This window comes from Phaethon aethereus (genome assembly GCF_964289735.1).
Source record: "Phaethon aethereus genome assembly, chromosome: 1".
NCBI classification, from domain to species: domain Eukaryota; kingdom Metazoa; phylum Chordata; class Aves; order Phaethontiformes; family Phaethontidae; genus Phaethon; species Phaethon aethereus.
The window spans coordinates 33183092-33198494 of NC_138575.1; the positions used below are offsets into that span (position 1 = coordinate 33183092).

The 15403-nt window shown below is 38.3% G+C and overlaps 1 protein-coding gene across 1 annotated transcript in view; it reads left to right on the forward strand.

Moving 5' to 3' along the window:
- Positions 1-15403, forward strand: part of CNTN1 (contactin 1) — a gene marked incomplete at its 3' end in the record, with an annotated part of 160085 nt that overhangs the window by 66994 nt on the left and 77688 nt on the right. The window contains exon 3 of the mRNA XM_082012534.1: positions 12459-12588. Within this exon, the coding sequence (XP_081868660.1) occupies positions 12459-12588 (130 nt within the window). The remainder of the gene's footprint in view (positions 1-12458; positions 12589-15403) is intronic.

A 15403-nucleotide genomic window follows, 5' to 3' on the forward strand; every position in this document is an offset into this window, starting at 1 on the left:
TCAGACTTACCAGCTAGAAGTATTTGGGAAACAAGGGGCTAAGAAGCTGAAAACCTGGAGCTACACTGACTTGTGATGTTCAGAATTTTGCCTGAAAGGGTGACAGGTCTTCTGATGCTCTATAAGCTAATGATTTTTACCTGTTTTCAAATTGATCTTTTTCCTGCTGCAGGAAATTTAAAAATATCTTTTTGCCAAACTGAAATACATATTTTTTAGAAATTTGGAGTTTGCCTTGGAATAAAACCGCTGACTTTTAGCCAGTCTGGTTTTATGGCAATCAAGGGAATAAAACCCCTGACTTTTAGCCAGACCTGTTTTGTGGCAATCAAGAGCAGAAGTTGAGAATTGTTACAATGACTGGCAATTTCCCAGCAGTGGGGAATCTGCACTTACTTGACTGAAGGGAAGCAAATACTATACAAATCAGTGCATCAGCAGTTTAGGCAGAGATCATCTGCGATGAGGCAGGAGAAATATTTATTTTCCAGGTAAATCAGTTCTTGAAATGTAGTCTTGCAGATATACATTAATGAAAAAGCTGTAAGTAGATTGGTCTTTGACTTACTGATAGAACAGTTATAATAAGGGTTGCCTTTCAGAGTGCACTTTGAGCAGTGCAAGGCAAATGAGAGCAGCAAATCACTCCTCGGGGAACATTGTGATGATTGTCAATCCACTGCCAAAAAAGTTATTTCATGCCTATTGCTGTTAATATTTGACTCTTATCCTCTTTCCCCTGACACCTGGACTCTCTCTCAAACATACCTCTAAGTTGCCTTTGGCTCCCCATTAAATTCACATCCTATTGCTAAGTCTGAATTTTAAACTTTTCTTTCATCTAGTACATCCCATATAATGAATCAACCAAAGTGTATCTTCACTTGGGATAATAACCTTGCACCAAAAGAATTGAGAGTGTCTCAGTGACGGGCTTGTTTTGTTTCTTCCTCCAAAAGACTAATTAAAAGCTGCAAAGGCCCTATATTTTATTGTGCTTAATGAATATTTGATTACATTTGGCTATAAGAGGAATCGATAGCAAAAAATGTTACTGTGTCCCTCTCCATATTACTGTGTCCCTCCTTCTAATGATACTATTCTACTTTTTACCTTAGGATTTCATAGTGCAGAGCTAGGCAGTACCTGGCTCAAGCCAGGTACCTTGGGTCAGCTCAAGCCTCAAAAGGCAGCTTGTCACTCTAGTGACTATTTTGGGTTGTGCACAATGAGCTAATAATCCAGGGGCAAAAATGTCAAAAGCACTTCAGCTTTTTAGGGAACCTAATGCCTTATTTTCAAAAATCCCTAGGACCCCAAGCTTCAGTGAAAGCTGGTAGGACACGGCCTCTCAGTGCAGGGCAGTTATTTCGATGTGTACATGAGGATGCGATTAGACAGCGTGCTGGATTTCTGAGTACGTTGCTGATATTTCATATGCACCTGGAAGGCTTGTGTGGGGAGGTTGTGCGGAGCAGCTATTGCAATTCACCTTCATTCCTAATTTGCCGAGTACTGGCTTTCCCATGAGATCAGCACATTAGGCTTTTAAGTCACTTTTGAAGTTTTTGAGGAAGAACCACTTAAATGATTCAAGTATCTGATAGGCAAATGTGAGTATGTTTAGAAGTACTATACTTGGTATTGGCTGGCATTCCTCCTGGCAGCCTGAGAAGACAAGGAAACTGAACCCTGTCATTCTTAGGCATAAGTGGAGAAACTTGCTTTGCCAAGGGTTGGAGCCTTTCATGGTTGAAACTTTCTGTAAAGGGGAAACTACAAAATTAACTGTGTGGCTATTCAAGGACTTCACTGACACATGTGGGATAGGAATAATACTCCTGCTCTTTTCAGTCCAGAAAAGTAGAGGCAGCCTTCCCAAAGACAATCTAACCTTTTCGTATAACAGGAAGCACAACAGCTTGAGTGGTTACTTTTTCTGTTTGAGTACTGACTAGTTCGTAGTAATTGACATCCCTTTTGTGTCTTGCTGGCTTACACTGGTAGCTCTTCTCCATCAGGATGATGGAATCTTCTTTCTAGACCATGAAATGCTACATCATGAGTTTTGCGGACATGAACTTCCACTGCTTCAGCACATAAGCTTCCCATGAATGCCAAGTGCAATTTTTCCCACTTGATTATGAGAGAAGTAAAAATAATCCAACCCCCAAACCTTAAATTATATATAGTTTGTGTTTTCTCCAGAACAGTAGGTTCAAAAATACCTTTTTTTAACAGAGGACCAGAATCTACATTATTTAAAGCTTTTTACCACAACATACGGCATTGTTCACAATTGCTGAAGAGAGATAGGCATTTTCATCTAAATACCAAGTGGATGAATATGCTTAATAACTGTTTACCTGTCTGCTTTGTCCCTGCTTGTGTCTTAGAAGACCATTTCATGCTACTGCAGAGTGTCTGACATTTGTAAATAAATAATCATAATGTGTTTTGTGATCATAATGCTCAAAAACCTGGAATTGCCTTGTTTACCTTCCTGCAAGCCTGGTAGAGGTATTTTGGCTCATTCCCAGGCCATCTTGTTTCTGAGCATGAGCTTCTCAGATACGAGTCGGTCATAATTTCTGTGACATATTGAAAACAGTACAAGATCTACTGTCAAATGGTTTCATACATATCATCTACAGATCTACATATCAAATGGTTTATAGGCTTGCAGTGCTGATACAGAACTTGACAACTTGGTGATAGTTAAGATTATGAATGAGTCCATGGCTCTTCTGTTCAGCATCCATTGGCATTCAAGGTTAATCTAGCCGTGTGCTGTGTCAACAGATTTTTGTCCCTCTCTCATGTGAAAATATTTAACAGGATACAGCACTGTCGGGTAGATCAATACTGATGAGTGATACCAAATGACTCGAGCATCCATCTTTAGCAATGTTAAAAGCCAGGGAAATGGAGAGGTCTACAGGAAGCAGGAACAGAAGGAGAAGGCGGCTCATTAGAAAAATAAAGATACTAATTAAAATAACTTTATATCAGTGCCCAGCAGGGCTGATGGGATCTTAAGTTTTCCAGCTGTTTTAGCTTCTTTCTGACATTGACCTTTGGAAAACTTTTCACTGTGATTTCCTGTTGATACTCACATCACAATTTGTGGTGTTTTTGAAAGCAGTTGATTCTTATGCAGCAGAGGACTTGAACATGTGCTTAACATCACGTTCATAAGTAAACTTGTTGATTTGGCTCAACTTGCATGCTAAAATTCTATGATGGATTGAGTTCCTGAAAGAATATGAGAGGCCTCTAATGAACTTAAATTGCTGTCTCATTATTATTTGCTTTAAGCAAATAGTATTACCATTTTACCCTTCCTAAAGATGATGATAAAGATCTTACTGTTTCCAACAGAAGCTCTAGTAACCATCCCTTAGTAAAACTGTTACGATCTTTCATTGAAAATATATTTTCATTACAGTGGAATTATTAGGCATTTATCCATCAAAAAACTACTGCTAACCTTCTTACAATTATCTTCAACATGAAATAGTTTATGCACAAACATTCTGAAAGGAAAGTTCGTACTATTTTGCCTTTTTTAAAGCAAAATGGTAAATTTTTTTTGTTAAAGTATGCAAACTGTAGGTCTTGAAGAGCATTCAAATCTTTCTCCCTTTATCTTTCAGCAAGCCCTTCTAATATATGGAGGTTTGGTCTTCTGGTCTTGGAGCTTGGGATTTTTTTACTATGGAATTGAATGCATGTGCAGAAGTGTTCGCAGGATTAGGCCCTAGGATATATCCACTGTAGTTTTGGAACATATGGATTCATAGGCATATATAGCCCTGTATGTTTTACTGCCAGCCCCTCACCCCTCCCTGTATTTCAGTAATATCCATCATTATTTTCTTTTGCATATGGTCTTCCACACTAATGTTTTTCTGTTTCTCACGTGCAAGTGGTTCCTCCTGAGTAAAGCACCTTCTAAATGGTGCTGGATCTGGGAACCCTTCCAGAACCCTGAGTGCCCTAAGTACTGGTTAAGGGAACACTTACTCCATTTTATTTAACCAGCTGTTTACCTTATTAAGAATCAATTACTTCTCTATTTTTGTGTGTTTTAATTTAAAGATTTAGTGAGATTAAGGACACTTTAGAACAAATAAGGCAAATATACAAATGGACATGCATTAAAAATCTCTTGCACGTGATTCACAGTATGTGAATCATTTGAGTGAAGTGAGTTGATTTTAGATTTGACTTCCCATTAAATCTACTTTTCCAGTGAATTTCCACATAACTATATATCCACCATTTCTGACTAATCACTTGAAATATATGACTTTTTAAAAAACAGTGTTTTTTTTTAAAAAAAGTGTTAATAACTTCATAAATGAGGAAAAAGTTAAAAGATTATTTTTACTCCTAAGTGAAGAATATTCCACAACTCCTGCATGAATTACAGATTGTAACTACTCTATAAGCCAATATGAAAAGATATATCTTCTAAAGAACGTAGAAAATTAAGACGTGCTTGTAATCAGTATATCAATTTAGATAGGGAGAGTAAATGTTAATTTGTAGCATTTTTGCTTATTCTTGTACTAGCCATATGAAGACAGTGATGCACAAGTGTCCTAACATGGTTTAGTGACCTGTCTTTGAGAGACATTGTTATAAAAGACTAACAATAAAATTACAGTATACTATGCCCTTTCGGAATTTTCTATTTTCTTCTACTTTTCTGTATTCAAATTAGAGAATTGATTATGCAAAATGTGAGGATGAGTACATTGAAAAGACAGGTAGCAGTCTATACAAATAATGTCATTAAATAAATTACAGGAATGGTCCATTTCAGGTTCCATACAAAATAACATCTCAGATCAGGTATAAAACTCACTCTGTACTTGTGACAACTTCCATGAGTAGAAGAAAACAGGTATATTTGAATTAGGGAGGCTGTTAAATGTTAACTGAGAAGTAATGTGTAATTATTAGTAACTGCCTCTGCCAGTAAACATAGTGGTCTTTTTTGACCTGTTCCAAATTTTCTACTATGTGATACAGAAGTCCTCATTAAGAACATCAGCTCTTTCCTTCTTCGCGTGTGTTCCCTGCCTGTCTGATAGAATCATAGAATTGCAGAATCACAGAATCATTTAGGTTGGAAAAGACCTTTAAGATCATCAAGTCCAACCGTTAACCTAGCACTGCCAAGTCCACCACTAAACCATACGCCACATCTACACGTCTTTTAAATACCTCCAGGGATGGTGACTCAACCACTTCCCTGGGCAGCCTCTTCCAGTGTTTGACAACCATTTCAATGAAGGAATTTTTCCTAATACCCAATCTAAACCTCCCCTGGCACAACTTGAGGCTGTTTCCTCTTGTCCTATCACTTGTTACTTGGGAGAAGAGACCAGCACAGAGGTTTCTAGATGCTGCTGCAAAACAAGAAAAAACAAGGATATAATAATAGGTCCCTCATCAGTTGTGGGAGTGGGCTGTGCCATCATTGTACCCTCCGTCCTGAATCGTAACACTTGAAGAAATGGGAGACAAATTGCCATTAGCATTCATATTGTTGCTAGTGATGGTACTCCAGCTACCTCAGAAGGTTCATTTCCAGGAGGAGGCTTGGGTTCTGGGTTCAGTGGGCTCAGCTGAGACTCCAGCTCATGTTGCACAGCTACAGTCAGGTAAATCCAGACTCTCTTACAGGAAGATTATCATGCTTTATTTAACCAAGGGTTAAGTATGTGATACAGGTTTCAGCTTTCTCTGTATTTAAGGAAGAGAGAATAGGATATCCAAATTACCTTCTGGAAATGCTTGTCTAAGAAAGTGCACATGTCTAGTTTGGACAAAATCCCTAACATTTAAAATTACATGAGTTAAATACCACACTTAATGTCAAGAGCCTCACTTCAAATTTACAGTACAGAAGAGAGTAGACTTTGTAGAATGAAAAAAGAAAGAAGGAATGACTATTCTTGCTATCACTTCATTTATTGAACTTTATGTCCTCTGTGTCATCTCATTAAGGTTTGAGATACTGGAGTGCTGCAAGCCCAGGTTATCTGTAAAAAAAAGCCTTTTAAAGCATTTTATGTTCCATGATTTGCCACAATCATAAAACAACCCCTAAAAACATACGCAATATGTGCCATATGCAGCTGAGAATGAGTAAGACAAAAGTAAACAATTAGGTTTTATTTAATTTTCCATACTGGAAAAAAATAAGCCCAAGAATTGCTGTTTTCTCCTATGAACTAAAAAAATTCACAATGTCTTTAATACCTGGTTGTGCTTACTCACACATCAGTTCCCATAATTATAAGCAGCTTTACTTCATGACATTATCCTTAATCTATGAGTAAAATCGATTTTCAAAATAAATTAGATGCATGTAAGGACTGAATTAGCTAATAATAAAATAAATTGACTTGTCTGAATGTGATTTGGATGACTGGTGTTGAAACAAGCAAACTAGCCCTGCTCTGTCTCGACAGAGGAATTATTTGCTCAGCACTCTAACCCACTGAAATTGATGTTTTGAGTTAAAGATTTAATATTGTCTATGGTAGTAACAGGTTGGCATAGTTGCTTAATACTATGTAGAATGTAAATACTGTATTTATGTTTAAAGAATTCCATTGCACATGAAGAGCAAGATGAGTGGTTGTGTGCAAATACTCCTGGTGCAATTTTTTCTTCCTTATTTCTTGCTAGCAAGAGGAAAGACACAGAGGTAGGTAAGATACCACAAGATGAAACTCAGATCTAATATGAGAACTTTTATTAAATTGGGAAGTTCAACAAAAAGATCCAAAAGCTGAAGATCTTTAGATATTCACAATGTTTAGATATTTGCCAAAATAAATTATGAATCACCTAGAAACATAGAATCATAGAATGCTTTGGGTTGGAAGGGACCTTTAAAGGTCATCTAGTCCAACCCCCCTGCCATGAGCAGGGACATCTTCAACTAGATCAGGTTGCTCAGAGCCCCGTCCAACCTGACCTTCAGTGTTGCCAAGGATGGGGCATCTACCACCTCTCTGGGCAACCTGTACCAGTGTTGCACCACCCTCATTGGGAAAAAAGTCTTCCTCAGATCTAGTCTAAATCTACTCTCTTTTAGTTTAAAACCATTACCCTTGTCCTGTCACTACAGACCCTGCTAAAATGTTTGTCCCCATCTTTCTTCTAAGCCCCCTTTAAGTACTGAGAGGCTGCAATAAGGTCTCGCTGGAGTCTTCTCCAGGCTGGACAACCCCAACTCTCTCAGCCTGTCCTCATAGGAGAGGTGCTCCATCCCACTGATCATTTCTGTGGCCTCCTCTGGACCCATTCCAACAGGCCCATGTCTTTCCTGTGCTGAGGGCTCCAGAGCTGGATGCAGGACTCCAGTACTCACTAGAGCAGAGCAGAGGGGCAACCCTTACTGGAGGGTTTTTAGAATCAGTCAAAAAGACACCCTTTGAGATAATTTGGAATGGTAAAACTGGTAGGATCTACCAAGATCAGGTAGGGAGAGATATCAGATAATCAGTCACCCTTTTTTAGTCATTTTTACGAAAAGAAAAAAAAAATGCAGTCCATTTCCTGTATTTAACAGACTTAAAATTTATGTATTCAGGAAAATCAAAAGTGAAAAAATGGAAGACATGTTGCCCTGAATATTAAGAGTATGTACATCCCACGTCAAATCTCGGACAGGCTGGGACCCGGACATGAAAATTATAGATTACGAGAAATTTGACAAAAGCATGTTGTCACAATGGGGATAACACCAAACCAAGAAAATTCAGCTGCTAAGGAATGTTCTGAACAACTAATAAAATAATTCAGATATTAAAACACAGAGTATTTGCTCAGAGTAAGTTTTTTAAACATTGTTTAACAGGACTGGATGGAAAAGAGTTGGGAGAGAGAAGCAGCTGAGGTCTGTGTGTGTGTTCACGTGCAGCTGAGCGCTGCTCACCCTTTTCTAGATGGTGAGAATTTCCTTCACTGTTCCCCTAACACTGTCCACATTTCTGCCCAAAGTCATGTATTATGATGTCTACACTTCCTGGCACCTCATTTATACGACATGAAGTTTCTGCTTCAGTTCCTCTGATTCCCTTCCCAGCTGTATCCCAAGCAGTTTTCTGCCATCTCCTCTCCCTAGATATATCGATATCTTTTCATCAAAATAATGTCCAAGCAGCCCAAGATCAATTTGCCATTCCCACAGAATAGCCTAACATCTTCATCCTCCCTTTTTCAGTGTCCCTGGGGTGCTCTTACCATGTATCTTCTCCATGTCTCAGGCTTCTGATCCTTAAATCCCAAACTGACCAAATGGCCATACTCTCTCCATCCGTACTCAGCCTTTTTCCTATCTGCAGCAAGTGCATGTAAAAGAAAGTTAAAGAAATCCTCTGGTGTTAGGAACGGTGTTTCCCTAAATGTGTTTTTTCAATTAAGACCTGTAAGCTAAACTGGAAAGTTGCTTGGTTAATTTAGGGTATTTTTAATGCACAATAACTGCATTTGGCTTTGATAAATCAGTCTTTTCCCTTCTTCCTACTAATGTTACAGTGACTTATATCCAGGGCAGCTTTGCTGAAGTCATTCATCTTTCAAAAATCAAGTCAGAGTTTGTCTTCTGTGTTGTTAGATTTATGTCAAATTTACCTGAGTAAATTAGTGTCAATGTAGTTACAGTAATACATGGAATTCATACATTTATATAGAATTTCATTATGAAAATAAATACTGAACTAATGAAATATGCTCTCTAACAATAACAGTGATTAGGCTTTTGGAAACAAGACACAAGTAGTGGACCTATATGGTGGCTATATTGAAGAGTTTTGTATTACCTTTATATTTATAGATAAGCATAATTTCCTTATCAAACTGGAGATGGACATGAGAGGGAGAAGCAGGAGCAGGGCACACAGAGGCTGCAGGAGCATTTCAGTGGGCAAATAGTTAGGACATGGAAGCATGTGAGGTGAAGGGAGATCCATGCAGGACTGATACAAGGATGATCAGCTACTGATTTGGTTTTAATTTCTCTTTTTATGACCCAAGTAATACAACAGGAGTGTATATAGTCTGGAAAACTTTTTTGTCTCTACGTTCCTACAGTAGTGTTTAACGCGTAAAATTAAGTCATTTGAAAGCTAGTTCATTTTAAAAAAATAGATTTATATGGAAAAGCTGAACATTTCCTGAATTAAATATATACAAAATTAGGATGCACTGAATAAGCATTGTGCCTTTCTTTTCCCTCTTCTGATGACATTTCTTGAGATAACGTGAAAATGACTGCCTCAAGTGGTTTCTGATAGTCTTTTACAGATATTCTTTTGGTATCTTTTCTCTGAATGTGCTGGATATTTTATATCAAGATCTCTCAACATCTCTCACAGGCTTGTGCAGGGACATGAAGGTGTACTAATATAATTTTGTACTCATCTACAAGTAGTGGTAAGGCTTTCAGATACAGCTATCTTACTTAGGCAGTGGTTCTTTCAGATGGTTCAATTATTAAGAGAACTTTTTTCCACTCAGAAGGTGGAAGCCTATACCTCTGCTCCTCTTCCACCCTTGGCACTGGCACAGGTCTTCATCAGTGAACAAATTCACCTCACTAAACTGGCAGAAATCTAACCCAGAAAGCTGGAAGGGAATAGATTTCCACTCTCTTTAGCTGTAGCAGCTACCTAAGAAGTCAGACAAGCATGAGAGGTGTTGCAGAAATGCCTACAGGGAGAATGACATTGCCCAGCTGGAGACTATCGCTTGGAGAAGGAGTGACAGGGCCACCTTCCAGCGGCATCGGGTCTTAACACAGGATCCACGATCTCACCAGCTGCATAGAGTTTTTCTTGACCTTTGCAAAGACTTCCTAATACACTTTAACACTGTTGAAAAGTCTGAATCTTGTTTGCAGAATTCACTGAGGAATGCTTCAATCTGATGACAGCTTTTGCTCCAATAAAAAAATTACAAGAAATGTACCCAGAAAATCAGACAGTAAGGGTGTTTGAGAGGTCATGGAGTCCATCCTCATGTCTAAAGCAGGACCAGAACAGAGGAAGTGTGCTTTTCGTCTCATCCACAGTTTATCTAACGCATCTATTTCCTTCTTCCTTTTCCTACTTTTACTTCTCTCCTTTTTCTTGTGGGTACAACTTCAATGAACTGATCTTTTTCCTTGTACTCTGAGTCTGCCCTTCCTCCTCACCCTCCGAACTTAGTCACAGAGGCATGGTACTTCACTCGAAGTGTCAACATTTCTTGCTGATCTTTTCACAAACCCTTTCTCTTCTCTTTTCTCCCCCATGCTGTTTACATGCCACAGGTCCACGCTCAGCTTACACCTGGGGGGGAAAGGTTTATTGATTGCCACACCTGACGTGCAGTCCGTGCATCTTCTTCCGCTCAGCCAGACATCTGAAACCAGATTCACGATAGATTGCAGCAGAAGTGCCCTTACAAAGCATACTCGGTTGGTGTGGGAAACAGATGCTCACTCAGTATAAGGAATAGTGCTGGCAGCATGAAAAATGCATGCCATGAAATGCCTAAGTGGTCCGTAACATCATTTGAGCCCTAAGGTGGAAAGTTAGTCAGTGCATATCATATGGCTGTTTGCTGCTGGGGGCCGTTGTTATTCTGTATTCGTATTCAAGAACTGCACAGAAACTGCTGTCAGGTTTCTGGCTCACTCATTCCAGGCTCTGAGCAAATACGTGATTCTTGCCCTTTCAGTCTGAAATTACTTCTTCTTTTATCTAGCAATATGTAGATTTTTTTCATAGTGTTGTGCTTTAAAATATCAAAGCAAGCAGACCATTTTTCAAAAGCTCTGCCTTTCTTTCTAGTTGCTCTTCTTTGCTTCTTTGAAAGGCTTCTCTTCTCATTACATGAAGTACTTTTTAAAAGTGAAGTTGCCTGGCCATACTTGTTGCAGCATAACAGTGCTTTCTGGACCTGCTCCTGTCCCGAAGGCAAATGGTCATTTATTTTTTCCCAAACTTGAACTGGGAAGGGAACTAACTTTTTCTCTATAAACAGCTTTCTGCTAGTGCTGTAATCCAGTGTCTACCTATGCATATGGAATTTAGGAGCAGTAAAAAATATATCTGCATAAGGATTGTTTCATATATATATGATATTTTAATACTGACATAATTTACATTCTTTAGTTATATAGGTAGTTTCTTCCTTCTCTCTTAGGTTTTATAAAACTTGCCTAATTTAATGTTTTGAAAACCAACAGCAAGAATTTTAAGGGGATCAGTACAAAAGCGTAACTTAATTATGGACATTGATCTGTTACATTGCCAATTTAGGTCTCGGTACGTGAAGATTTTTTAAATGGAGCATTACAAGACATGTAGTGGATTTTTTATGGGCAGTACAGATACTATTGCTTTGGGAAATTTTTAAGCTAAAAAGATTGAAGGGAAAGTGAACCTGGTAGCGGTCATGTATTACTTTGCTTTTCCCATGAGTTTACTTAACAAGTGTCCGTACCGTGAGTTCAGTCTCAGCAGAGACCTGTGACAATTAGGCAGCTATGCTGTCCAAAAATTTTATCTATACTGAGCATGCACCATCTTCTCACAGTGCCACTCTGTGCCTAGAGTGCACTTTTGCCATTTTCACGGCAAAAAAAACCCAGTTACATCGCAGATTTGCTGAGCAGAATTTTCCCATAGTGTTCCACCTTTGCTCCTAGTCTTGCTTTTACAGACCCCAAAGAGCCATCTGGTATGCTTGGAGGAGATGAAGGAGAAGGGAACGCAGCTGGAGCAGGCAGAGCCTGTAACCTTTACAACAGCATCAGCAAATGGAGGAAAAAGATGAAAAAAAAATGGTCTGTTGTCAAACCTGTCTGACATTTATTCATCTTTAAGTGCTTGACTCTACAAACTTAAATTATTTTCGATGTGGGGCTTTTTTAAAATGTTACTTTGGAGGAGAGAGAGTTAACATAAACATATACCTAATCGTGAAAGGAAGGACAGAAATGTGTTCTGGGAACAATGTAATTCTCAGCTGTGAATCTCCGACATTCGTTTTCCTTTGTTTGATGTAATAAAGATCCTATCTAAATGTATGCAAAAATTGAAGCTCATTAGGTTATAACATAAAGAACACTTAATGTTTGGATAGTTGTTTTACATCGGGACCTGTTTGATGAGAATTTGTTGGCTTCGGTGAAATAAGTTGGTCTCAGTGCATTCCTAAAGGACATATCTTCAATTCATAATTATCTTCATCAAATAATTGATGGTGTCAGTGGAGAAGGCAGAGAAGTTAGTTTTACAGGAACATAGTTTAAATCAGAGGACAGGAATGAAGCAGAAGTCAGTGAAGGAAGGCCAGCACTTGAATGTGGAAGGTGTAATGTAAATTCATCTTCAGTTTGGCTACTAATTAAAAGGTTATTAATTTTAAACTCTATTTTTCAGAGGAAGGAAACAAAGGTTATGGACCCATTTTTGAGGAGCAACCCATTGATACCATCTACCCAGAAGAATCTTCAGATGGACAAGTTTCAATGAACTGCAGGGCTCGAGCAATTCCTTTTCCTACTTACAGGTAACTCTCTTGTTTTGATTTTCAGGTCTTATGTATTTTACTCAGTGAGTGTTTCAGGTTGTGGTATTAAATGATTGACTATCTTAACAAAGTCTTCTAGGCAGGAAAAAACAGGGAGATTTGCAATTTCTGAGTAAAAATCAACCTTCATTCAATTTGCCAAAATGTCTAGACAGTGTTGAAAGTAGTACATCCATGTTGTGTTAAATGTTTCCAGCTTTTGAAAGGAATAATGATCCAGATGCAAACAGAAAAAAGTGACCTTTAAAAAAAATTAAGAGGCTATCTTTCCGGCTTAGGCTAAGGATGACTGAGGTTCAGGTCCTTGATTTTTTGAAAGTTCTTGATTTTTTATCCTATTTTACTCTGAAAGAAGAAGGACTGGCTGTTGAACTTGGATATTCTACATCCTATGTTTCTTTTGCACCCACCATATCGCAGAGACACTCATGAATGTGTCAGCTGTGCTACTGAAGGCATGAAAAATGCTCTTCTGGGAAAATGTTTCAGCTAATTTTAGTAGAGATTCGCACGTGACCTCTTTCAGAATAATTGCGGTGTTATTAGCAGGACAATTCAGCTTCATATGGAGATTTCAGAGCATCCATATAAGTTTGTCAGCTGTTATCTGCTCATTATGTACAGGGCAATGTACTGAAGATTGTCACTACTAAGACCATGACTAATTTACAGCCTAGTCATGGGCAGAATACTGCTGTCATCATACTAGGGGACAGATGCAATTTCTTGCCAGCAAAGGAGATCCATTTCATTAAATTATCCTGTGATCCTATGATTTGCCCTCATACTCACTTATGTGTGTTCCTAGACTCTGGTTGTTAAGACAGAAAAAGCAGTTGAGTCCTTTGTTGAGGACTCAAAAGTTGAGTTGAGTCCTGGCTGTTCTTTTAAGTCTGTTACAATATTGTGGTGAACTATGGTTTCTTCCATCAAAACAGCTTAACTAGTCTTCATTGCCTTTTTTTAAACATGCTTACAGGTTGTCTACATATACAGAACAACCTGTGACTGAAGGATTTGAGGGGAAACTAGAATATCCGTTTTGAACATTATCCCTGGCTCTAGTATCTTTACAGGTTTTTCTACATGGCATTTTGCTGTTGCACTTGTTTGCTCTCCCCGTGCTTGGAACTGACTGGAAATGTGGAGAGATCAGATACGCTTAATTAGGTACCCTTCTGATATACTTACCCATCACTTCCAGTCTGTCCAGAGACTACCCCACCCTGTCTGCAAGACTATGTAAACATATCATCTATAGAGATTTACAGGCTCTACATAAATTTTAGCATTCTTCATTATGGGCTCTGCAAAATCTGAACTAGTAAAGTCACTCTGGGACAATTGTCTCGCACCTCCAGAGTTCTTCTATTTAGGAAAAAATATAACAATTGTTGCTGATAGCTGATGTGATGATAATTTCAATACAGAATAAGGCCACTTTCCTTATTTCCTGACTTCATTATATTAGTCTGCCTCAATATATTGTCTTCATTTCTTAGCCCTGCAACAGTTCATGAGCCAAAATTCTCCTGTTTTAGAGGTAGAGAAGTCCTTCCGGCCACTTCTGTTTTGTCTTCTTTTAGAAGTTCTTCATTTTCCCTGTTTGTTAAGCATCATCCACTATTCTGTATTTGATGGTCCTTCATCCTTGCTAAAGTTCAAATACTCATTGTAGTTTCTAGGAATCTATTTTTTTCCCTGTCATTGCTGGAGCCTTCAACACTGATATGGAAGGCAAGATACTTTCACGGGGACCAGATATGAGTCCTTTAGTCCCCAGTCCTTTCTGCAAATCGTGGAACTCTGATTACTGCACTGTTTCTCCCAAAATGACCTTTTATGCAAATACACACTGCTGATTACTAGTGACCTTTTTCTGTAGCGTTCCTAGCATCTTTAGAGATTTCATAGGTCTCTTGGTGATTCTACCATTCCTAAGGTTTCTTCAAACACCTTCTCTTTCTGTAGGCTCCCATCAGATATAGCCTCTTGGATGGTTCCTAACTCACTGTACGTATCTTTATATGTATATTCCTGCAGTTTTACATCTCAGCTGGAAGAAACTCAAACCAGCTTTGGAAACAGAGAAGACAGATAGATAACTACACATTTTACTAATACATCTTCCCAAGCTGCTAGGCAGTTAATAGGGAAAAAAACCCAAATATTTGTTCCCAGCTCTAGAGATATACAACTTCTTTTAATCTCTGTGCATCCGATTGGGTGTCATGAGGCATCTGACTCTGTGTGAGAAACACTGTGCATGTAAAAGAAACACTCACCAGCTGACCCTGGTGAGAACTACCCATGAGAATGAGGTTACTGACAAACACACCTTTTGTAGAATGAAGGAGCTGCCATTTAAGAGGCAAGGTTTGAGGAAGAAGGTCACATGACTATCTTCATTAAGGTTAATTTTTTATACTACAGAGTAACCCTGTTTAAAAAATGATTATCAATTAATACTGTACTCAGAGAAAAAATATTGAGGAATATCATAAAAATATGACTGTGTTTTCATCTTTCATAAATTCAGAAGAAAACAAGTTTTAATTCTTACTCTTCACAGGTACACATTTTGCAATGTTTTTCTGATCTCTTTCATTGCAGTATAGGCTGTCCTCGTGACAGTTATTCCTAGCTGTTTCTGAGCAGGGAATTTATTTGTAATGCACACATGGAGTATATCTCACAGGACTGAAGTGATACCTCTAAAATCCTGTAAAAGCTAAATGCTATTTATTGCATCTTGAAAATCTTACCATTTCATTATTTATGTCTATTTGTAATT